This window comes from Rattus rattus, chromosome 10 (assembly GCF_011064425.1).
Source record: "Rattus rattus isolate New Zealand chromosome 10, Rrattus_CSIRO_v1, whole genome shotgun sequence".
In the NCBI taxonomy this organism is placed as follows: Eukaryota; Metazoa; Chordata; class Mammalia; order Rodentia; family Muridae; genus Rattus; species Rattus rattus.
In genome coordinates, this window is record NC_046163.1 from 69647707 (window position 1) to 69673576 (window position 25870).

At 41.6% G+C, this 25870-nt stretch overlaps 2 protein-coding genes across 5 annotated transcripts in view; one reads left to right on the top strand and one right to left on the bottom strand.

Moving 5' to 3' along the window:
* Positions 1-17679, bottom strand: part of Dtl (denticleless E3 ubiquitin protein ligase homolog) — a 37485-nt gene extending 19806 nt beyond the window's left edge. Inside the window, exons 1-9 of one of the 4 annotated variants that reach the window (XM_032915483.1) lie at positions 17500-17679; positions 12979-13104; positions 12240-12338; positions 11274-11335; positions 11069-11189; positions 6466-6531; positions 4829-4941; positions 1393-1466; positions 94-197 (exon numbers count right to left, since the gene is read on the bottom strand). In XM_032915483.1, coding sequence (XP_032771374.1) covers positions 94-197; positions 1393-1466; positions 4829-4941; positions 6466-6531; positions 11069-11189; positions 11274-11335; positions 12240-12338; positions 12979-13104; positions 17500-17551 — 817 coding nt within the window. In that variant the 5' untranslated portion in view covers positions 17552-17679. Of the gene's footprint in view, positions 1-93; positions 198-1392; positions 1467-4828; positions 4942-6465; positions 6532-8559; positions 8592-11068; positions 11190-11273; positions 11336-12239; positions 12339-12978; positions 13105-13658; positions 13736-16949; positions 17065-17499 lie in introns of those variants that run through there. The other 3 variants (XM_032915485.1, XM_032915486.1, XM_032915487.1) reach the window with 3 other exon arrangements.
* Positions 17680-17897: 218 nt separating this feature from the next.
* Positions 17898-25870, top strand: part of Ints7 (integrator complex subunit 7) — a 54045-nt gene continuing 46072 nt past the window's right edge. The window contains exons 1-3 of the mRNA XM_032914808.1: positions 17898-18101; positions 24559-24688; positions 25340-25486. Coding sequence (XP_032770699.1) covers positions 18008-18101; positions 24559-24688; positions 25340-25486 — 371 coding nt within the window. The 5' untranslated portion in view covers positions 17898-18007. The remainder of the gene's footprint in view (positions 18102-24558; positions 24689-25339; positions 25487-25870) is intronic.

Genomic DNA, 25870 nt, shown 5'->3' on the forward strand with positions numbered 1-25870 from the left:
GTTTTTGCTGAGATTAGCCTGGCATTAACACTTTAATTGTTTTTTATTTTTAACGAAAATTCATATTTTACCCCAGATTCTACAAAGGCTTACCTAGTTTTCTAGTGCTGGTACCTGGGTACAGGAAAGACTTGGATGCTATGGGTTCTTGTCGATAAGCAGTGTAATTCTTGCGTAAATCCCATACTTTGATTATTCTAAAAACCAAGACAAGTACTTCATAAACCGTCTAGACCAGTGGTTCTCAACCTTCCTAATGCTGTGGCCCATTAATATAACTCCACATGTTGTGGTGAACCCCCTCACCATAAAATTATTTTCATTGCTACTTCACAATTGTAATTTTGCTAGTTATGAATCATAATGTAAACATCTGATATGCAGATGGTCTTAGATGACCCCTGGGAAAGGGTGGTTTGACTCCTAAAGGATTGAGAACTGCCAGTCAACACCTATCCTAACAATTTACTTACATGAGTATGAAATGACTTAATCTATGTCCTCTGGCACACTACCCAGGTATACCAAGGACAGCTCACTGGAACCCAATTTAACTGTTTCATACAATTGTTTCCAATGTCAAGCTTACAGTTTGTACAACGGAAACAGATGTGATGTGACCCAGTGATGAGTCACTGACACTTATTCCAGGGCAGTGGGAAAGGGAAGACGGAGGTCAGATGTCGACAGTCATTGCTCCATTGTTCTTCTAGAAAAAACACTTCCTAACCTTCAAGACTGCACACATCCCCGAAACACAGGGTACACACCCCATGCTTAGTTCCTATACATAACTCCTTAACTAAACACATTTTCCTGTGAAAGAGGAAAATGGTTTTCACTTTACCTATTGGAATAATTGTCTTGTTCCTTACTTTTACTTTGTGGGTTATCTAGAGCTACTCATTTATCATAAAATAGCAGGACCTTTAGTAAGACTTTTTTCTTTTAATTAAAAACTTGTACAGGATTGTGTTTGGAGTACAATAGGCAAAGATGCCCATGTAAAGAGCCCCTGCATAGAAACAACCTGTGCTTACTCTGTACAGAAAAGAACAAATGAACACGCCCTGCAGACTTACTTGGCCGTCAGTATTTAGACCACTCATAGGTAACACGTGCACAGAAATATGTAACTGTACTGTTTATGACACAAGCAAGCCACCCACCCTGCAGCAGCAGACACTGCTATGTGCTAGAGACAATGTGTTATCTCAAGACACCATGTATTATCTCAGTTTTTATTTTCCAGTGTGACCTGTAAATCTCTTCCCAGCTCCAGCACCTACTGTGTCTAAAATAAGGCACAGACATAATTACTTCAATGGGACTAGGTACCACCATAACTCACAAAGACAGTGGGGTAAGAAACAGAAGAAATAAAGTCTTTACCCATCCACGGCTCCTGCTGAGACTACTGTATTCTCATCCTGAAAGAGGACCACAGTAACACTCTGCTGGGAATCCTAATAGCACAAGAAAGAAAAAAGAAGGAAATTCTGTTTTGGGCATCGCAGCTTCACCAGGGTACTTAACAAGGTCCTGAAAGCTAGAGCTTCTGAAGCTGCTGTGAGACTGAGCCTCCTAAAGATGTCAGGAGGGTTCAATGATAGCAACATGGCCGCCTAAACAAGACCCTAAGACGCTCACTAACGGACTGCTGCTATCGTGGATGAGGGAGTCTCACAGGGCCCCGCACACAAACATAAGCAATGAAGGAATGCAGAGAGCAGGAGAAACAGTATCCCCCAGAGCAGAAACTTCCTGCCCAGTTATTCCATACCATGTGGTCAGCCCTGAAATCATATACACCACACAAACAGAACATGCTATATTCATATATTTAGGCATGCATGCATATGTGTGTACACAATAATAACAAAGAAGCCATGATTTTGAGAGATCAAGGAGTACCCAGGTAGGAGGCAAGAGTAAAGGGAAAGGGGGAAAGAATATGTTAATTTTTAAAATTTTATTAAAATAGAAAAAGGCAGGGCATGGTGGTGTGCTCCTTTAACCTTAGCAGGTGGGAGGTAGGTCTCTCATGAGCCCAAGCCCAACCTGGTCACATAGTAAGTTCCAGGTCAGCTGTGCTATTTACAAATTGTCTCAAAAAACAAAAACAAAACAAAAACAAACAAACAAAAAAACCCCAAACAAAAAACCAAAACCAAAGGAAACCAACCAAACAAAACCACACTTACAAAAAAGCAAAATGCCCCTAGTCTGGTAAGATGTTTCAGTGGGTGTGACACCTTTGTCAAGCCTGAAGACCCGAGTTCAGTATTCAGAATCCACATGGTAGGAGAGAACTGGGCTCTCCCAAGATGTCCTTTGAGCTCCCATGCATGCCATTTGTGTCTGTGTGTGACGTGGGCACACATGTGGAGGTCAGAGGACCACCTACCAGAGCCAAGTCTCTCTCTCCACTGTGAGTTCCAGGGATCAACTTTAGGGCATCAGGAATGACAGAAAGCTTTTTACCCGCCCAGCCACATTGCTGGTCCCCTTAATCCTTCCCCAGTAATTGCTGACATGTGAACTAAGGAAGCAGTGTAAGCATTACTCCTATGCATGTCAACATTAACTCATCAGCAAGGTGATCAGAACATGTACATGCACTTGTTGTGCAAGCTCGGCAGCCTGAGTGTGATCACAAGAGACCATGGTGGAGAAAGATGGCTTCTAAAAGCTGTCCTCTGATTTCCACATATTCACACCAACATGAGCACACCACACAGAGAAATAAACTGGTCACTGTCCAAGTCTGCTCAGAAGCTCCCTACCGCACAGAAAATGTTATCTCTCTGTGTCTGATTCACCAGAAAATGCTACTATATGTTCAGTTACATGTGCAGAAAAGGCACTGGTTAGGGGAACTTAATCTCCCAAGTGCTACTCCCTCACAAATTCTCTTAGAATCCAATGAAATATGACATTCTTCTAATGTCATCTGGTCTTCACAGACTAGAGTATGGACTGAAAAACTCATGGTTTAATCACAATAGTTTAGCAGTTACACTTCTCCCTAAATATTCAGATCTTACACATAGGAATATCAGAAAACTGCACTGAGATCAATGGCCACTCTCTTTTCTAGAAAAAATATGTACTATGGACATGTTTCAATCTTCTGTCTACTACACATACGACTACAGCAGCACATTCTACATACATGATGTAAACTGCAGCAGGGTCAGGGTCTAAGACAGTCTTATTTGCTGGTATGCCTGATCCATATATTGCAAAAAGGCAAGGCTGCTGATGGGCTGGGGTCTTTATAAGCTGAACTTGACTTCCCACATGCCTGACTCTGCCCTCAACGATGTAAGAAGCATCTACTTACTTTCTGCAGGCATAGCAATTCCCCTACCCCAATGTCACCAGCTGAGTGACTGTGAGTCATCCTCACTAGGCTATATTCAGGAGCTGCTGGCCATCCTCAAAAGACTGGGGAAAGATCTACATTCTATAAAGAGCAAGAGTGCCAGGAGAGCCTAAAACAAGGCCCCATGCATACCCGAGGGTGGGTTCTGGGTGTGTGACTTAGACTTACACAACCTTAGGGAGCCTACTTTTTATTTCTGAAGGCTCCTGTCTTTCTACAAGATCAGAAGGTACACTTATTCTCTCCTGTTGAGATAAAACTTTTTTGCAAATATGACAGTTTATTCACTTTTGTCTGGTTAAGAATGTGAAACCACATTCTTGAAGACTGGGAAAAGATTTTGTACATAAGATGCTTGTTTAAAGTAGCTAGTAATGACTTATGCTGTGACCCTTTAATCCAGTTCCACATGTTGTGGTGACCCACAACCTTAAAGTTGTTTTCATTGTTACTTCATAACTGTTAATTTTGCTATTATGAATTGTAAATATCTGATGATGCAGGGTATCTGATGTGACTCTCAAGGTAGTGCCACCCACACATGTGGAGAACTGCTGGTTTCAAAGCTGTATTTTTATTCTGCACCACACTACTGTGCCCCAAACACCAGGGTTCCCTTAATTTTCTGAATCTATTTCTATCACTCAAGGTGACTTGCTCCTTTTCTCCAAGTCTATATGACTCTGAGATCTCGGTGTACATCTATAGTAAGTACGTGGGATTAGCAGCTGGCCTGGCAGTCAGTGTAGTTCCTGCTTAACAGTCTTTGCTTAAGCATTTGCATGACTGAGCGTGCTTCGACGTTTCAAATATGGACAAATTCTGAATTTAGAAGAACCCACAAAAACTTAATATTGAAAAACTTCAGCACCATGCTTACGGCAAGTTGACGAAAACATCTACAAGTGACTAAAGCTCCACCCATCTTTCCATTACCTATCTTCATTAAAAACAACAGTGCACGTTTCAAAGAGCAAACAAAAAAAGTACATCTATGAAGACAGGGACTCATTTCCCATAAAAAGCTTGTCACTTGGACCTCAACATGCTTCTTCAACTACCTTTTCACCTTTTATAACAAATGCATGTATGCTCAGAAAGTTCAATCTGTACCATGTCTGCTACACAACCCACTGGAGTTAAGAACCATTGTAGTGGTATTAAGCGAGTTTTATACCAAAGGAATTCAGAGTTACATCCATCTTTTTGCCTAACACAATAGGCAAAAGAAGAAGAGAGATTTGATTCTCCCTACTGTTGAACGCCACTAATGTCATGCAGGTGGCTCACATCTACAGTCCTAACACTTGGTCGGCCTAGGTAGAAAGATCATGTATTTCAGGCCAGCCTAAGGATGCAGAGATCTTGCCTCAAAAGCAAGCAAACACAACAACAACAACCACCACCTATTTACACACACACACTTCTCTAAAACCTTACCACAGATGGAGCAAGTCCTTTTGAATTTTGTTTCTTCTTGGGTTTTGAAGGGGTTTGCTTGTCTGCAGTATTGTGAGCGCCACTGATTTGATTCACTTGTCTATAAAATCCATCTGAAATGTTCCAAGGGAATTGATTTTTAGTGTTTTCTGATTTCAAGCTGAAAGCAATATTTAAACATTTACACATAACCTCAAAATTTTGTGACTTTTGACTAACTAGTAAAATATACAATAGTTATTTAAAAAAACAAAAAACCCTGAAGAGGCTCAGTAGAGGTAGAGATCCTGATGATTTGATTCCCAACTCACACGTTCACATGGAAGGATGGATCCACATGTGTACTGTGCTATGTGTGTATACATACACACAGTAAATTAAAAAACAAAAACAAAACAAAAATCTCCCAACAACCCCAAAGAGCCAGTTTATCTCCCATGGTGAGTTTATAACATCACAAAGAAAAACAGATATAGTTATACAGTTTTACATACATACATAATGGCTAAAACGCGTAAACAATCAAGGTATCCTTTAGTGGACGAATGGATACAATGTGGTATACCTGGACAAAAGAATAATTCTGTGCTAAAAAGAGATGAGTTATGACATGACTCCAATTATGAAAATCTGGAAAGTCATGGAAACAACCCAGTGGTAGCAAGGCTTAGTGAGGAAGCATGAACACCAGAGCAGACATGTTTTAGGGCAATGAATGAAACTACTCCGTATTTCAATGGCAGACACATGTCTATTTGTCAATATCCACAGCATGTGTGACATGAGAAATAAACCCTGATGTGAGTTATGGACTTGGGGTAATTATGCATCAACCAACACTTGCCAGCTGAAGGAGGCCCCACCTGAATGACAGGAGAGGCTGCGCATGTGTAAGTGTTCAGTGTACATGGACCTCTCTGCACTTTTAATGTTGCTATGAAATTAAAAACTGCTCCACAAAAATAGCTTAATATTTTAAAACAATACATAATGGGAAACACACCAATGACCATCTCCTTTAATACCACTATTGTACAATACAAGCTTATATTCAATTTAATCATTTTTTAAATGCTAAATTATTTTTCTTAATGTGAGGAGAGAAGGAAGGGAATGTACCCCATGGTGCCAGAGTACAGAGGTTGTAGGACAACTTGAGGGAGTTTGCTTTCTCCTTCTACACGTAGGAACTGAAATCGGGTAGTTGGAGTTTGATGACCAGCACCTTTATCTGATGAACCATTTGTCAGGATGAAAAAGGAAAATTAAAAACAAACAAAAACTGGGTTCGGTCCCCAGCTCAAAAAAAAAGAACCAAAAAAAAAAAAAAAAAAAAAAAAAAAAAACCACCTCAAACAAACCTTTATTCAGTGAACCTATGCATTAGTAGTTTTAATTCTATCAATAATTTAGGTAAACAGAATTATAATTCAGAGACAGTATGAAAATAAAAACATGTACTAATTAATAGCTTTGCAATATTCATTACCCTGAGAACTGAGCAATGAGCAGGACTGGGAACACAAGTGCCCCCTGCTGGCAGCAGAGGAAATCACTAGCATTTTCATTTTGAGTATCTTGTTTTATTAAGCACAGGGTGAGCCACATTTATTAAAATTAAGACAGAACTAGTTTACCTTTTTTGTTGCACCTGGTGTCCCAGATCATAATGTTGCCATCTCTCCCACCAGTACAGAACACAGCTGTGGAAAGAGTTCATCAAGATGTTGTAAAACAAATCAGACATATTCCATGGAAATCACCCAGAGAATGAATGCATTCTCTAAAAGTACTGATTTTGGCGCCAGAGATTATAGTAAGAAAATGATATCATGTACTATCTTAAGTTCTATACACTTTTCACTCATTACCTGTCAATCTTCCTATTTCAAGATAAGTAACATCTAAAAAGTCTTCTTAGCAGGTAAAGTTCTTCTACCTCTGGGTATAGAAGAGGCACCAGCATTTAATAGAACACAGAACTTCCATTTATTTGTAATATTTTATGTTTTAGGTAAAAATGAAAGCAAGGTACATATAGCTTCAGTGGCATAGCGTTTGTCCAGTATACACAAGGCCACCGCAAAATATGCAGTCACAAAAAATTTAAAAAGAAATTGTGCTTCCTATGTGGAAGAGCGAGCAATTAACAAACTGATCAACTATAATAGCTATAAATTGAACAAAGTACCAAAACGACTACCTGAGAGCTTTGTGGATACTGAGTCAAAATAGCTAATTTTGTAGGAGTTCACAACTAAATCAGGTGATTAGACCAGAGCAAGCAAGGCAAGAGGTAACTAAAAGCCAATAGAAAAACCTGCCAGCTTCCCTTCAAGACAGATGAACCATGGAAGAGACTGGGGGTGGAGGGGGCTCTATCACAAGAGCTGCCCAAGCAGGCGAGCTAGACACAGGGAGAACCTTTTACTTGTGTCTTCAAACTCAGCCTCATCTCAGGATGACATGATAGAGGTTAACAAATTGAACTGACAGACCTATTGCCTTCCCATATTAATTACTGCACAACTCTGAGTAAACTAAAAACTGTCAAAATACAGTTTTAAAAAAGCAAATTTTATGGTATATAATATGGTTTGAACAGTGTACCAGTCAGGTAGAAGTACCCTCATCAAAGCAGCTTCTTTCTGCAGCAGATGGAGCTGTTTACAGAGACCCACAGCTGCTCAAAATGCAAACAAGTCATTATTCTATGCTCACCCTCAATTGGTACATCTACAACATAACCCCTATGCCAAGACTCAGTGAATGCCTAGGAGCCAGTGTTACAGATTCTGAGAGCCAGAAGAGCAGAACACCTGCTGTGAGATAGTGACTTCTAGATATAACACAGCCACTGTGCCTTTGAAATCTCAACAGTATGGCTGCCTAAACAAAACCACATAGTGACAATGCCCATTGACATGCTAGCATGGATAAAGGAAATTTCATAAAGCTTCACCCTTAGACAAAGAAGGACAGGAAAACCAATTTCCTCTGTGGAGCAGCCTCCTGATAAATTTCTAATCCCCAGTGGTCAGCCTTAAATACACGCACAAAAAAGCAACATTAAATGGACTCAGTAGGTTGTACATATAGTGTCAGGTCCAAAGGAAACTCTATTTCCCCAAACTCCAAAAGGCGGATGGGGCAAATGGCTATATGTGGGGATTATCAGCATTCCAAAGTATACTTTGGCCTCCAGGCTCCCTTGGCATAAGTACCTGTTACAGTTTTCTAAGTCCTAGTTTTTCTCACCACCTCCTTTACTCTAAACCTCCCTCAGCCCCAGCTACTCCTTCTCCTTATAACCTGCTTCAGCTACACTCTCCCTGTCTCTCACTTTGTCCCTCCTGCTTCGCTCACTCATGGCCAGGTCCAGTCTGCTGGCCATGTTTAGTTTACTTTCTCCCTCAGCTCTATTATTTCCAATGTCTCTGGCTGTTCTCGCTCTCATACCTACAATAAAAGCTTTCTAATACTATGGAGTGGCCATGTTGTCAGTTTGTACATATATACATGCTAATGTGGCCCACTTTCCCTGAGTCAACCAAAGTTTAAATTAACTTTCAGGTTTTATCTCTAAACAGGTGTGTGCTTTATTATACTTCTGATTAATAGTGAAGAAACTAAGGAAAGAAAACTGTCAGAAGGTCTGCCCATGATCAAGCAGAAAGTAACTACAAGAACAGCAATATCCTCCCAGTTACAGACATCTGACCCAGACATACATGTTTGAGAATGTGGACTGACATGAAAGGAGCTAGAGGGGAGAGGTAGAAATACTATGAATACAGTATTCACTTATGAAATTCTCAAAGTAAGTTTAAATTTAAAAAACCCACTGTAGCTGCACACTGGAAACCCTTGATGAAGTAAAACAGACAGCCCGTCTCATCTACTAGAGATGACCATCTAACTAGCATGTTAAATCACCGGGGTTGAGAACCACCGGCTTAGGATGAAGGACTGGCTTCAAACTAGGCGAAGAATGAAAAAGGTTCAAATACGTTTTCAGGAGACAAGGAAGTAAATTTATAGTTAAATTTAATTATCTACCAGAAAATCTAATGCTATTCCTCCTCTTTCTGGCCAAAGTGTACCCATGCCTATTTTACCAATCTTTAGAAGATAGTCATTCAGGAGGTAAATCTCACCAGTATCAGCATGTCCAATTAGGATCATTAGTATCTTGTTCATATAGGGTTGAATAACTGGACTAGTCAACTTTTCTACTATGCTACCATACAAATAATAATAAAAACCCACATAAAACTCCTCACTAACATTTATAGTCTCTCCAGGTTCTAAAAAAAATGAGTTCATACCTCATTAAAAAAAAAAGGATTTATTTATTGTATATATGTGTGTGTACTGTAGCTTTCTTCAGACATACCAGATCTCATTACAGATGGTTGTGAGCCACTGTGTTGCTGGGATTTGAACTCAGAACCTCTGGAAGAGCAGTCAGTGCTCTTCACTGCTGAGCCACCCCACCTCATTTTTATGCTCACAATTATTTTCCTGACTTAAATGATGTTGGACACTAATCTAATTAAAGTCATAAATGAAGGCCCAAGGAAATCAAAATGCTTTTGCAAAGTCTAAAATAAAAGTTGTCTGTAAGTTATTCTATGCATGGCTCAGTTGGGAGGGAGGGCAGGCTGAACGTAATGTGTTTCACTGACCAACCTATGGGGCACTGCAGGCAGTTTCCAACTCAGCTAACCATGCACTTCTAGAAGCCAGAATAAAGCCATGAGCTCCACATCTAACCAAATGAATTTTTTTTTTTTACATGACATTGGCATAAACTTATCCACACTTTAAAAAATTAGACAAAGGCACTGACAGATTAAAATGAGGTAAAAATTTCATGATCATAAATTTTTCCTATAAACGTTATGTAAACTTAAATCTAAGAATTTAACAAATGAGAATATTCTTAACTTCATGCAATCCACGGTTAATGAACAGTTATGTGGGATTAAAACTCATGACATACATTGCCCTTTCAGAATTCCAGCTAAACTGCAAGTACAACAGAATGAACTTAACTTTGTGACCTGGAAATGGTGGCACATGTCTGTAATCCCAACATGGGAGGCTGAGGTAGGAGGATCACAGGTTTCTGGGTAGTCTGAGAGCCTGTCTCAGAAAAGTAATACAAAATGATTTGAACTTTGGCAAAAGTCTAAACCAATCAAAACTTAGTTCCGCATTCCTGAGCACTTGTATGAATGAATAAATAAAAACAGGACATTTTGCCAAGTGAAGTGGCATGTGTCTTTAATCCCAGCACCTGCTTTACACAGTGAGGTCTACACAGTGAGACCCTGATTCCACAAACTCAAAACTAACTGTTGAGGGTTAGTCTGGTGCTGTTATGTAGTCAAATGCTAATACCTCTCCCCAAGTTCTAGTTGCCCCCGCACCCCCCGCAGATTCCCACACAAACCAAGTGATGCTGTGCAAACCTTGCTCTGCAATTTGAAACTATCAGTTAAATAAAGGTGGCTACAGCCAATTACTGCGGAGAAAAAAGAGGTGGAGTTTGAGTTTGGGCTAAGGATGGCAGGGAGTGACCATGAAGGATGAGAAGGAAGGAGAGAGGAGCTCAGAAGAGAAGATGAGAAAATAGGTCTCCATTAGCCATGATGGATCAGCAGAATGAAATGCTCCCATGACACCACACCGCCGGAGCAGAAATGACCCAAGAGAATCCAAACAACAAGTATTTGGGCAAGCAGCCGGTCTAGTGCTAGAGAAGTAGATGAGGGGTAATACCCCAGTAATTGCACAGAGCCTAATTACAAAACCAGTTTGAGTCTCATCCACTTGAAGCTAGACAGGGATAAGAATAAATTATCTTACAGCTAACAATAGTATTCTTCCCCACCTGCAAAGTTGGTTGTAGAAAAAGTAAAATTGTCCTAAATCTATGACCTTCCCAGGAAAAGCCAAAGATAATACCAAAGAATGGACGTAGGGGCTCAGAGGTGAAGAGTAATGACGTTCCAGAGGATCTGGTTTGATTCCCAAACCCCTCACCATGGCTCACAACCTCCTTAACTCTAGTCCCAAAGGATCTAGTGCTCTCTTCTGGCCTTGGCAGGTACTGCACACACACAGTACACAAACATACTTGCAGGTGAAAGGCCCATACACATTAAAACACAATAAAACAAAAATGTCATTGCATCTCCCCACCATTAAGGAAAATACTGAACACCAACCTACCTTTTTGAAACTTGGAAAAAGCTACAGACTTGAGGCTGCACTGGTGGCCTTTGCATGTTCCCATTAGCTCACCAGCTTTTACATCCCAAAATTTGGCTGTCTGATCACCGGCCGCTGTAACCTTCCAAAAATAATATAATAAAATTAAAAGAAAGAAACCCTTTATCAGCATCTACTCAGATCTAATAAAATGGAAGTCACTTACAAGTTTAAGTTCACCAGGGACCCAGGCCAGGTCAAAGACAGCATTCCAGTGAGCCATCCACTCTAAACAAAGAAATATGACAGATCCAGAGTGTGTTCTATGATAGTCATACAGTAGAAGTTTAAAAACAACTTTTATGGTAGCTTAAATAGGAATGTGTGTACTTGGACCAAAGGGAGTGGCACTATTAGGAGTCGTGGTCTTGTTAGAGTAGGGGTGGCCTTGTTGTGTGGGGGCGGGCTTTGAGGTCTACTATACTCTGTGCCTAGTGCAGCAGTCTCCTGCTGACTGTGGATCAAGATGTAGAACTCTCAGCTCCTCCAGCACCTGCACCTGCACCTGCACCATGCCTGCCTGCAAGTAGCCATGCAGATAATGGACTGACCCTCTAAAACAGTAAGCCCACCCCAATTAAATGTTTCTCTTTGTAAGAGTTGCTGTGGTCACAGTGTCTGTTCACAGCAATGAATCCATAACTAAGACATGTTGGAAGTTTTCATTATAAGATGGTAACTAGTACTCTACTGTTAAGAGGCCAAAGAGCATCATGGTGTCACAAATGTCACACAGCCCCTCCAAGACACCTGCAAGAGCTATCATCTAAAGTCAAACGAGGGAGAGAGGGGACTCAGTGGGTAAAGCACTTGCTGTACGGAGGACATCTAACAACTTCTGACCCCCACACTCGTGTCCATGCACTTTCCCAAAGTCCCCCTCCCCCAAAGAAATAAAAGCATTTTCATAGCATTAGAAGCATTTATTACCAAGGTAATAAATGTTAGTCTGACTTTAGTTTGGCATTTAAGGCCCTGCTTGCTAGCTCTGTGCAGGCGTGTATCCCTCACTGTTCTTACCATGTACATGATTACCTACCTTATTCCACTCAAGCTGACCAGCATCCTTGTATTACAACAGTAATTTACCAAAAGCTTTATGAATTAAAAATGCTAAAAATTACAGACTTACCCTTGAAACATGTCTTTTTGCTAGTTTGTGATTCTGTATTATATAATCTGACAAAGCCTTCTTCATTAGCAACTGCTAATATATGCTCCATACTGGGAGCTAAAGAGAAACAAAGAATATATAAGGACTTTCAAGATGAGTACAAAGGTACCAAATGATTCACAACAGGGCTAAGAGATGGCTTATGTCAAGAGTATTTATTGCTCTAACAGAAAACTGGGGTTTGATTCCTAGCACCCACATGGCAGTTCACAATTGTCTACAATTGTAGTTCCTAGGGATCTAAGGCCCTCTTCTGGCCTCTGTGGTTCATAAACATATATATACACAAGCAAAACACCCATACACATAATATAAAAATAATAAAAAAAACCCTGACTCTAACCATCAAAATAATCTTCAGATACTCTTACTTGACTAAATCAAGAGTGGTACTGGCCAATGGTAAATAAAATCAGGATGCAGACCACCAAAGAATACAATCTATTGGTTTTAAACTTCCTTTTCATGACTTTTCCTCAATTAAACATTAGACTGGAGACAAGAATTTCTATTCACATTTTTTAAATGATTGCTAGGAAAAAACCCTTCATTTAAAAAATCTCTGTACCTTATAAATCAGTTATGAGAATAATTTTAACATCTACCTAAGTTACTCTTCTTTCAAAGTCTATTTTCCCTCTAAGTATGAAGCAATGTTCTTTCTGTTCAAGCTTAGTGTATTTAGTCCTTTCCTTACCAGTACAGAAGGTGCATCCAAAAGGAGGAACTGGGACTCCCGTTTCTCCGTAAGATGTGTGCTCATCGTTACAGCTGCACTGATAACCACTTAGGAGAGATTGCAGAGGATAATGTGAAGACCACCCTACAACAGGACAATTCCTTTAAGAATTAAAAGGCAACATCATGTTTTAGCATTTCCCACAAATCTAAAGATAAATATCCTTAGTCTCGTTTGTCTTTTTGAGGCATGGAGGCAATGATTCTGCTTCTGCCTCCCAAGTGATGGGGATGAAAGGTCTGAGCTACCATACCTGGCTGAGTATTGTTCATATAGAACTTTATATGTGTAACTTAGATCTATTCACGATCTATGGTGCTCCAGAATACCATTTCTGGTGTTTTCTTTTCATTTCATTCATTCATTCATTCATTCATTATTTATTTATTTATTTATTTTACATAAGGTTTCTCTGTATAACAGCCCTGGCTGACCTGGAACTCATGTTGTAGACCAGGCTGGCCTTGAATTTAGAGATCAAGTGTTGAGATTAAAGGGACATGCCACTACTGCCCAGACATTTCTGCTATTTTCTTAAGCCATTTTAAGTAAGAAATCAAAACACTCCGAGGGCATTTGGGTTTATCTAAAATTTTCTTTGGCTTATTATGTAGAGCTTTGGTTGGCCTTGAACTTACTATGGCATAGATCAGAGTAGCCTTGAATTCAGAGTCCCAAGTGCTGGGATTAAAGGCATGTTCTACCATATCCAGCTCTGTCTTACATCTAAAATGATAGAAAATTAGTAATAGAAAATAGAAAATAGAAAATTAGTGTATTATGATCAGCACCAGTGCAAGGAGATCTGACTCTTTTAGCAAAGACACAGCCACTAAAGCATCACCAATTAAACTGTTCCTCCCTTCCAGGCAAAGTTTGCTTTTGTTTTGGGAGTGTCAAATGATAACCAAGGAGACAGCAATCATAACACAATCAGCATTCAAAGGGTTACTGTAACGACTGGTAATTTAACTGCCTTTTTCCAAAAATGCTGAAATTCTAGGATCCTAAAATTCTAACAGGAACCCAGTCACAGTATCTGAGATATGACTCAAAAGTGGTCTGTCCTTGCCCCTAAGGAATGAGGATTTAGAGAACAACTCAAAGTAAATTTTCATTTCATTCAGAAATAAAGCCAACTTTCTAATGTGCATAATAATGCTTCTAAATAATAAGTCGTCATCTAAACTCTGGTTAGCATGAACATGTAGGTTGGCTCATTTAAATGATAAAGGTTGAATGTTCTTATTCAAGACACTTGAAACCAAGAATGCTTTCAACTTGCTTACATTTTTCTGGTTGGTGTCCTGAGGCTTTTGAATATCATATTAACACTCAAAACCCTTCAGATTTTTTAGATTAACATGCTCAGCCTCAGTAGAGAAACACTCATTCAAGAAGCAATTGCTGACTGACCAAGGAAGTAATAAGCCGGCAGCTGCAAGTGCTGCAAGTGCTGCAAGTGTTAACTCACACCTAGGGCACTGCCAATCCTCACACGCTTGACCTGTTCTGGACGTGCAGCAGTTTGTCTATCCTGAGACAATGCAAGGTGTAAGACGGAGACATGAAAATGCCTTCCTTTTGCAAAATAGAATAAAGAAAGGGATAAAGATGATGGGATAGGGAGCCTCTCAGACAGAGAAGACATTTCAGCAGAAAAAACTCTTATTCTAGTTTGAGAAGAAAGGAGTGGAAAAGAGAAAGGGAACTTAATCTAGATTTAGAAATTGCTTATGGGGGCATGGCTCCATACTTTCAATATTAAGCAACCCTTTGAGTAATCTGTGAAAGACCACAACAAACAATTATATTCTCAAATAATCTCATCTAAAAAAAGTAAATTCGAAAACAAAAGGCTACATGTAAATGCATGTGTATGATGTGGGATTTTAAGTCCATTCAAAGAAGAATCACATAAGTAAAAACTGAAGATACAATTTGCTTTGGATATTTTCACAATTAAGCTAATTCCTTAACTCTGCCTCTCTACCTCAACTAATATTCAGACTGATAAACAGCATTTAAAGTGACTCATTGAGCAAGGCCTACTTAGTCCATTATTTCTGCATCTCCCCATAATTCACTTTTGGATCTTTATGAATTTGAATCTGTAGTATTCCCCAGACCCCAACACTCATCTGGAAAAGTCCATTCTTTCCTCAATACACAGCTAAAGGCCCACACTTACAAGAAATACACAAGGCTTTGCATTTTCAGAGGATCAACACCATATCAATTCAACAGCTTCCACATATTATTTCCAAAGCTGTTCTGTCTGTTCCCTTTCCTGTCACCTGCTTCACTTCCTTTCTATTTTCACAAAAGGAAGGTATCCTTCCATCCTCATCTTATACCTTGCATTGTCAAAAGATGAGCTACTATGTGTCCATTACAAATATTTAAAAAAAAAATAAAAAACTAGTGAGATCCTAACTATGAGACAATTTGAGATCATAAGGCGCACCAGATACCTAAGTCTATTTCTTTAAAAGATGCACTTTCAATAAAAATTTTGCTTTTTGCTTAAAATATAAGTCACTTGGTTTTTACCCATTATCCACTATGAATTAACTATGGTTATAATTTATCGGGTATTAAAACCAAAGAAAATAGTACTTTATATGCTTTTTGATGTAGCATGCTAGAGTGGTAAGAACTTTTAAATTACAATAGGATAAATTTGGGGGAGAAATAAGGTAGGAATATTCAGAAGAAAAAGCAACCGTACAAAACAGCTGAAGCATTTGCTCACCTTTGAAAAGCAGAAACCACAACTCCCAAGTTGGTATAATTGGGTATGTAAAAGGTTAAGGTATATTTTTGCATGTTTAAAGCTTACACTAAAAACTTTTAGATATGGACTTAAAAATTCTCAAGAGTAAGTAATTATATTCTATTTTACAAACATCAGCAGAGAAAGGAAACTAAAAGCACATTTTGGAGGCATATTATAATCCAGGGAGTAAAGTATCAGATTCCAGTCTGGGGAAAAGGAATACAGAAAATGGAAGAATCAGTTTGTGGTAAAGAGGCAGAGTCAGTGGGGATGAAGGAGATAGATTCAAGCAAGCTTAGGGGAATTTTTTTGAAAAGGTCATAATGAGGACTATGGAGTCTTTGAGTGACTCTCACTTTTTAGCTGGGATACCAGTTTAATAATGTCAGTCCCCAAAGTAGGTAACAGATTTTGGGGAAATGCCAACTCAGTTTGGGGCTTCAGAATGTAAGATGCTTGTGTGCCTGTCTAGATTAAGATCAACACACACAGCTTTTACAGAAACTAATCCAAAATATAGGGACTGGAATAGTGTGAGCACAGTGGATCCTTACTTAAGGCTATAATCATCCAAGCGAGTGGGCACAGCAACCCGGGAGGGGAAAGGAGACACACAGATTTCAGGAGGTAACAATAAAGGAATTCCAATGCCTATCACTGAACGAGTATCTGTAAACAGGAACGACAGGCTGAAAAGTGGATAGATAGAAAATATGTCACATAGGAAAAGAAGGTGGAGTTGAAACTCAGACGCTGTAACTCCAAAGACCGCTCACAAGCATTGTGCAGGGCGGCCATTCCTAACACAGGGGGAGTTTTGTAAAGTTCTAGGAGAGAAATGAGCAGAATGTAACTACAAGAGTATCCAAGGAGGAGTAAGAATACAAAGTTTTTGATCCGAGCAGGACCTCAAGGACCTTTTCCTCTTCTCAACATTATTAGGCCCACTCTTCAAAGTCTTAGTTTAACCACACATAAACCCAATCGCATTGCCAATGTTTCTGTAAAACTGCCCAAGAGAACTGTAGGAAATGAGCTGGCCTTCTATATGCTAACAGGAGAATATGGCTGAATTCCACCGTGCAGAGAAAAACGAATTTAATCCCGTTTCTGGAAATACCTAGGCATCAAAACACATTTGGAACAATACCTTTCCATCTATTACCCGTGGTCGCCTCGTGGGGGTAGCTATGGGCATCTTTTAGTCTGTATTTTAGAACTTTTCAGAGCCTGCAGAGATGGGGGAGGGGGCTTTGGCGCCGAAAAAGCAAGATTTAAGCGACTTCTCCGCCTGACTGAGTTCCTCAACTGCGGGCCACGCGCGCTAGTGCACGACAACGAACTTGCAGGGATCGCTAAGGTTCTGCAAAGATCGTACATCGCCTGTGCCAGTGCGTCCCCCATCCCCGACACACACCAGCCAGCTAACTCTAGTTAACGCGCGATATTGACGTAAGCAGCCAGGGGCCCGGGGCGCCAGTTAACGTCCTAACTTCGGCCTCCGTTCCGATCTAAAAAGCTCGGTTACGGTGAAGAGTGTCCTTCCAGAAGGAACCCGAGTACGAGGTTCTTCAGCGGTCCTCACTCGCCCGGATTCGCTCCTGCCGCGAGAGAACTCGAGGCCCGGAGTCGGCAGCGATCCAAGGTGGAGCGCCTGGGGGGAGGTGGTTCCCGCCACGGCCGTTGGGACCGTTACTCACCGTTCCTCAGGACGCCGAGCTGCGGCTGGCGGAGCACCGAGTTGAAGAGCATTTCGTCCTGAGGAGAAGACTCAGCTGAGGAGAACGCCGAGGAGATCGCCCCCAAGTTCCGCCGGAGCCTCCGCTTGCGCCCTCCACAGCGCGACACGGTTTTGCCTCCAACTCCCGCCACTGCGAGCCCCGGCCGCCAAACTCCGCGCCAAACTGACGTCATGCTCTCTGATTGGCTCTCGTCGCAGCGTTCTGGAGCCTCGGAGGCTCGGCCCCGTTGTTAGCCCCGCCTTCCTCTCGCTCAGCCGCGGGAAACCAGGGTTTACAAACTCCCTGAGCGCCTGCGCGGGGGGGCCACAGAAGCGCGGGCGAACCGCCGGGCGGCTTGGGCGCATGCGTACACTGCCTGACAGCTCACGGAGGGAAAAATCCGCGAGACCGCGGCGGGAGAAGATGGCGGTGCAGGGAAAGAGTTTGCAATCTTTGTGACTAGGCGAGTCCGGTAACTATAAGGATCATGGCGTCAAACTCAACCAAGTCTTTCCTGGCCGATGCCGGCTATGGCGAACAGGAGCTGGATGCTAACTCCGCTCTTATGGAACTGGACAAAGGTACGGAAGGAGGGGAACGGGAGAGGCGTCTGGGGGGAGTGGCGCCACCTTGTGGCGGCAGCTAGAGGAGTTAGAAAGGCGCATGCGCCGATGTATGGGGCGGGAAGCGCCGCTGTTAGTCTTGGATCCTGCGTTTGGGCGCTCGCAGTGCTGCTGGAGTGGCCTTGCACAGCGGGAGCAGCGGACTGCGCTAGCGAGTACGCCTTTGACCACTTGGGGGCACAGTCTCAGATTTCCCATACAGTAAATGAGACAATTCCTAAAAATCCTGAAGTCGGAGATTATATTTTAAAACGTTCATGCAGGTGAAACCTTCATCAAGAGAGCCATATGGTTTCCTGAGCGTTTTATAGCGATTTGTCTTGTGAGACTTCGAATGGCGAGTTCTATAACAGGTTCCATAAGGATGAGAACATGGTTCCATAAGGAAGAGCATGGCTGAACGCGCGCATTCTCTGCAGACAAGTTCCACGAGTTAGCGTCCCATGACTTTAGGGTTAGGAGTTGAATTCCAGTTCTACGAAAGCGAGTATGGGAAGCGACGTTATCAACTAGCCTGATTTGTCTGCAAAGTGGGCAATTTAAATGGCAGTGATGTGCAAAAAGATGCATCTATTAAATGCTGAAGAGGTACTCCTTTGTCTCCAGGTGGATAAGTCGCTAGGCAAGGACAGATAGTTATCTGTAAAGAAGTCCTGTGTTAATGTGAGACGTTTGTTTCTGTGTACTTCCAAGGTTTTTACCCCATGGACAATTCTTGGTTAACTGCAGCCAGTGTATAGCCTGAAGAGAATGGGACTAGAAACTAAGGATCTGCCTGCAAATTCACTTTAGTCCCTTTGACTTGAACATGCGTATTGCCTTTTAGGGATTTAAACAACAACAAAAAGTTAATGTTTGTATTGGGTTGTTTATTGATAGGTTATTTCTCCGATGTCGGTGAAATGAGCCAATTTAAGCCAGGTTAGATTGTATTAAAGGCATGTTTATTGGTAAGCTGTTCTGGAGTGGGTGAGTTCACTGGCCCCAAGGACCAAGGCCTGGCAAGTCACCCTGAGAAAGGGGAGAGGGATTAGGGAAGGGAGACAGAAAAGAGAACGGGGTGATGTGTACATAGGGAGAGAAAAAGACCAAACTGTCTGATTTCTATTGGGAGGAGACTCTGAGGGAAAGGGCGTTCAGCCCCTGGGCTGGAAGGTTCAAGGTTGGAGTCAGGGTGTGCTGGGAGAACCTGGTGGTCAGGTTGGCTTTGGTATGTAAAATATGCACCTCTGTCTCTTGTCCCTAGTTGAAACCAGTTACTGGTAAGAGTTTTTTAGGTTGGCCTGGACTCCCTAAAGCCAAGGATGACTCTCAACTTTTGATCTTCAACTTCCCAAGTCCTAGTTCTGGTGTGACCCACCACACTGGTTTATTCAGTGCCAAATACTTTGTTATTAGAGACACATCCTGCCCAGTGTAGGATTCTTAAAGAAAGTCTTTACTTTCTCTGATCTACCTAAAATGTTAGAGCATCTGGGTATACATTCTCATGACACAAAAACTGATGTCCATCTGTTATATTGGTTTTTACTTTTAACAAGTTACAGATCTTTGCCTCTGAAATATGAAGTTATAATAGGAACTTTATTCTTTAATATTGGATTATAATCCCCTTCCCACAGACATTTTTAATGTTCTAGTGTAGCTGATCTTGTCCCATGCTAAGAGTAGATAGTGTTGTAGAACAGTGACAAGGATAGAGAGCATGGAAAAAAGGATGTCTGGAGTTACCTTCTGAAAGTGTTGTGACCAGTGTGATGGTTTGCCATGTGAGACGCTTGCCGTGCAAGACTGACAGTCCGACCGATCCTTAGAACCCACAGTGGAAGAACAACTGACTTGTACAAGTTGTTTTCTACCTGTAGTACTCCTGTGCTTGCATTCACACACATGCACATGTGCACACACACACACACAATCATAATGAAATAAGGTTTACATTTTTAGAAAAAGTTGCTGTGGCTGTAGGGATGACTTGGCCTTTAAGAGGCCACACTGCTTTTTTGTGAGACCAGAGTTCAGTTCTCGGCACTCACATCTCAAACCTCACAACTGCCTGTAACTCTAGAAGGTCTGTTGTACACATATCTCCCCCTCCCCCTCCCCCTACATACACATAATTAAAAATAAAGATCTTTAAAAGAAAAGTTGCAGTTGTAATGAAAAAATTAATGCAGCCTTTTTAATAAGAAGAATTGAAATAAAAACACATATGTGTAATAATAAGTAGGTGGCTAGTGAGTGTTTTGTGGATGAGCCCCAAGCTCAAAGATACATTGTATAAGCCAGGAGCAACAGTGTGACACAGATGGGCCCAGGAGCCGTTGCTCGAGGCTGAGTCTCACAGATTTCTCTAAGTGTAGGTTTTCTAATGTAGATTATTATCACCAGACCAAGTATTTTCCCCTTAGGTGATTGGAAGTTGTCCAGATGAAAACAGGCAAGATCTCCTGCAGAGGGAAAGTTTAAGTGAAATCACTCAATACGATGGCTCTGTGCACACCTGACTCTGGAAAGGATAGGGTGGCAGTGGGGAAGGGAATGGGACTCACCACCTTTCTTGCTGCACATGCAGTGGAAGCTGGCATAAACTTAATGCTGTGGCGAAAACCTGATTTTGGAGTGCTAATTAAACTCTGAGAACTGGGCGAGAGTCAGGATGGAGTCTACACACTAGGATTTCCCTGGGATGTTACCACCCACCCAGCTCCACACATCGTAATTTTCCCTGTGAACAAAGACCACTGTTGGTCTGCCCACGTGTCCATGAATGTAATTGGTGTTAGGGAGAGTGAGGACTCTACTCCACAGCCCTTCTAAGAGAATGGTCCCTGCCACTGGGTGTGTACCAGGAGACTGACTCCTGGTCATTACTAGTGGTTTTAAGAGTAGACACATGGGATTCAGACTCTTTCCTGAGGATATTTATTACCAGACTACATTTAGTCTGACAGCGTTGATAAGTGAATCTTTAAGGTTATGTAGAACCTAGGACAAAGGCTAGTAGATTCAGCAACTAGGTGACTACATTGAAGTTGAATTAGGGAGGGTGGACTCTGCAGTCTGGTTGGTAACCCCTGATGGACAAGGTGAGATAAACTAAACAGAAATCCACTTACTGAAGCCACGGCCTCACTTTTATGTATGACCGTGAGCTGTTCTCTTATGGTGTACAATGGGGTTATTAAATAGTCTCAGTTTTGATTTGTTTTAACCAGTGTTTTCTCATGTGCAGTCTGCAGTATTATATGTCCCCTTGTTCATTTGCAGTGTTTTCTGAAATTTTGGGGAAGGATATTTAGTAATTATGTCAGAAATTGACTGCCATTTCTGCCTTCTAAATATGAAGTGACCTTTGTTAACTTTATTAAGCTGTGGATTATGGTTGCTTTCTGTTGTGTAGTTATACTTGGTTTATTTCCTTGTGACGCTGAGGCTTGAACAAAGGGTCTTATTCCTGGGGTTTATGCTGCTTTGCAGTTGAGCTGTATTTTAGCCCTGTGTGGTGATACTTGAGTTTCTTTTTTTGTCCCTGTTACAAGCACCTTTAAAAAGATGAATATATGAGATGCATACATATTAGCGATTCAGTTTTGAACCATGTTCATCTCAGCTACGGAAAGTGTGTGATAATTGTCTAAGTTGCTCTTTCATGGTGGTGCTTCATTAGTGGTGCTTTTAGTGAATATTGGTTGTATTCATGGTTACTTAGTGTCTCGTGACCTACGAGGCCCTGCCAGGGAGACACATGCTCTGATTTAGCAGCTGGAGATGGCAAAGCACTCAGGGGCGCTCACAGTTCCTGTGGCAGTGGCAGTTGCTAAATGACAGGAGCTCCCTGCAGCATCTCGTGTTTCTTAGCAACAGTAGTTGCTCTAGTCAGTCTGGCTGTGTGGTATTAGGTATTCTTAGAAGTTGAGCAGGCTTCAATGCCAGGTGTGGTGACATACCCTGTACCGACAGGGCCTGGGAGGCAGGCAGGATGGTTTGACTACTCCTAGTTTGAGATCATTCATAGTGAGTTCCAGGGCAGCCAGGTCTGCATAGCAAGTGCTTTTAACTGCTGAGCCGTCTCTGTGGGTCCTAAACTGATTCTCTTACACATAAAGCAGTGAAAAAAATTTTAAAATGTTGACAGTTGATTAAGACTATTCAGGAATATAAAATATCAGTGAATTTAAAGGCTGTGTTGAAAAGCAAGACTGTGTCTCAACAGTCAAACCCCAAGAAGTTTAGTCTTAAAAATGTTGAAGAGATTAACACATAATTAACCAGTAGCTTTTGCTGATTTCAGCTGAGGAATTCCAACACATGCGCCTGAGATTTCTGATGTTTGAAAACTGTGTGTGGGGCTGGAGAGATGGCTCAGTAGTTAAGGACACTGGCTGTTCTTGCAGAGACCCTGGTTCAGTTCCCAGCACCCACATGGCAGCTCGCAGCCTTTAGTGCCAGGTGAGATGATGCCTTCTTGTGGCATCTGCAGGCCTTGCAAGCACAAGGTACACATCTATACATACAAGCAGAATACCCGTGTGTGCGTGTGTGTGTGTGTGTGTGCGTGTGCGTGCATGCGTGCGTGTGTGTGTGTGTGAGTGTGTGTGTGTGTGTGTGAGTGTGTGTTATAGCAAATAAGAAAGTCTCAAAAATTTATAGTTATAGCTCTTATATTTAGGTCTTATGTTTCGGGTGTTTTTAGTGTAAGTTTATATATAATGCAGGCTAAGGGTCAAGGTTCATTTTTTAGTTAGGTGTTTTCAGTCTTTCCAGAAACAGTGTTAAAAAATTTCAACATTGAGCTTGGTCACTATTCTACTGTTGTGAAGAGACACCATGACCAAGGCAGCTCTTATAAAGAAAGCATTTAATTGGAGGCTTGCTTACAGTTGTAGAGAGCTGGTCCATTACCATCAGGCATGGCACTAGAGCAGCAGCTGAGAGCTTTACATCCTGGTTCGCAGGCAGAAGGAGAAATTGGACTTGGCATGGGAAAGCCTACCCCTAGTGGCACTCTTCTTCCAACAAGGCCACACCTTCTAATCCTTCTCAAACAGCTCCACTGACTGGGGACCAAACATTCAAACATGGGCTTACAAGGGTCACTCTTATTCAGACCCACAGCTATGCTGGTTACAGTCTCTTCTTTTCCTAGCATGAGTTAGGAAACTGTAACGATTCCTTGGAATACTAGGTTAGTCATAACCTACAAACTGTATTGTATTTTCATTCTGTTGAAAATACATTCTCTTATTTTCCTTCTGATTTCTTCTTTCCCCTATGGGTTACTTAACAGAATATTGATTACCAAATACTTGGAAGGTTTCTAGATGTTCTTCATGTACTGATTGCTAATTCAGTTCCTGTGTAGTCAAGAGCATAAACTGCGTGTGACTTGTTCCTTGCTCGTTGTGTTTTATTTCTGTAGTACCAGGGATTGCTTCTGAGAGTGTTAGACAAGTGCTCAGCCACTGAACTGTAGCCCAGTCCCTCTCAACCCTCCCCCGCCCCATGCCTCTGAGGCAGAGTTTTACAAAGCTGCTCAAGCTGGCCTTGTAAATGCTCTGCGGCCAATGTTAGCCTTGAAGTGTGATCCTCTTGTCTCAGCCTGAGTATGCAGGACTATATGCTTATACTACCAACCCTGGCTTCAGTCCTTTTAAATTCACTGATATTTTATATTCCTGAATAGTCTTAATCAACTTACAACATTTAAAAAATTTTTATTTTTTCACTGCTTTATGTCTGAGAGAATCAGTTTAGGACCTAGAGAGAGCTCAGCAATTAAAAGCACTTGCTACTCTCTCAGAGGACCCGAGTTAGGAGACTCACCACGAGGTGTAAGTAACTCCATCTTCAGGGATCCAACACCTTCTGGTCTGTGCAGCCACTCACATGTGTGCATGAGAAAAACCTTTAAAGTGAATGTTTATGAAATGCTGAGGCATTTACTTATTTGTTTGGTGGCTATTTTGTTTTGCTTTTGAGGTAGTTTTATATTATGGTATTGTGTTTTGCTTTCTTTCGAGATAGCCTTAGGTGACTCAGGCTGGCTTCAAACTTGGTATGTAGCTGAGGCTGGCTTTGAACTGATCTTTTGCCTCTTCACATGTGGTGCAATTGCAGGTATATGCCACCATCCATGCCCTGACTCCAAATACTTAGTATACATGCCATTTTTATTTATTTTTATTGTCACCTTTTTTTTTTAATTGTTTGTACTGCCGTCTTCCTGCCGTGGACTCCCTGGTGTCTGGGTCACAGGCATGTGCCATCTTGCCCAGCCTTCCACTCTTAGTTTTGAACAGTGCTTCTTTTACTTGTTGAAAAACTGCTGTCTTCCTGCTTGATAGGTCGGTATTTGACATTTCTGCCTGGAGCTACACATCTGTAACTAGTTCCTCCGGTGCCTTTCCATTAGGTCTGAGGTCTGGCAAACTCGGGGAGCAGTGTGAAGCGGTCGTGCGCTTTCCCAGGCTTTTCCAGAAGTACCCGTTCCCTATTCTCATCAATTCAGCGTTCCTAAAGTTAGCTGACGTTTTCAGAGTTGGGTAAGTGTTCGTGATGCCTGAGCATCTTAAAGGACAGGTTTCTTGTATCTCTCTCTGACATTGTGTCTCTGGGCCATTAGGCTCTTCAGTTACTCTGGGTGGATGAGTGATGCTTTGTACCACACTTTGGTATGGGATTTAATGACATTTTTAGAAAAAATGAAAAGTAAAGTTCAGAGAGTAATTATTTCTTTACGGAACAAGATAAATTACGTCAGAACAACCTTATTCTGCTACTGTGTATGTATTTTGTAAAACTGTAGGGTTTTTAACAGATTGTTTTTAGAAGTTCCTGATTTCATTTAGTGACTTGTGACATGAGATGCACATATGTGCAGTTTTTGAAATGTGTAAGCAGAATAAATGCCACTTCCTCATTTCTCTCCTCACCCTTACCTCTCCCAAGTTGGGTGGAGGAAGATCACCTGACACTGGCCGAGGCTGTGGCTTGACCACAGAGGTTAATTCTGTCCTGGGGCTGTTTCTTGTGTCAGGCTTTTAAGCACCTTTCAGCGGGGCTCAGGTCCTCCACGTACAGAGCTTAGTAGTGAGACAGAGAAAGACTCAAAGCATTGGCCTTAGTGCTGCTCTGACCCAAGTTATGTGCACCTTGACTAGAGTGAGCAAATGCTTTCTCCATATTTTTTCTAGAAACAACTTCCTGCGGCTGTGTGTTCTCAAAGTGACCCAGCAAAGTGAAAAGCACCTGGAGAAGATTCTAAACGTGGATGAATTTGTGAAGAGGGTTTTCTCGGTGATTCACAGTAATGACCCTGTGGCGAGAGCCATCACCCTCCGGTACTGTGTCACTGCGTGATTCAACCCAAGACTGACTAAGCTGTCATTATGTATCTAAAAGAACTTGGTGTTTACTAAGACTGCAAGAACATGGTGGCTGACCTCATTTGAGGTTAGGGTAACAGCTGCAGTGCTGTTCTGGTTGTTAACTGCTTTGCTTGTGTTTCAAGCATCCCACTGTGTAGGAGCTCCAATGTAAGAACTGGGTAGATTTCAGTACAGCGCATCCTTGACTCCTTTTAAACTTTTGAAGTTTCCCGGATTGGCATTGAACTTGGGAATCTTCCTATGTTGGCCTCTGGAGTAATTGGGATTCCATGTCCGTGCTACCGTGCCTGGCAGCACTCTTTCAGTCGTTTGTATAATTACAGGCATAATTGGGAG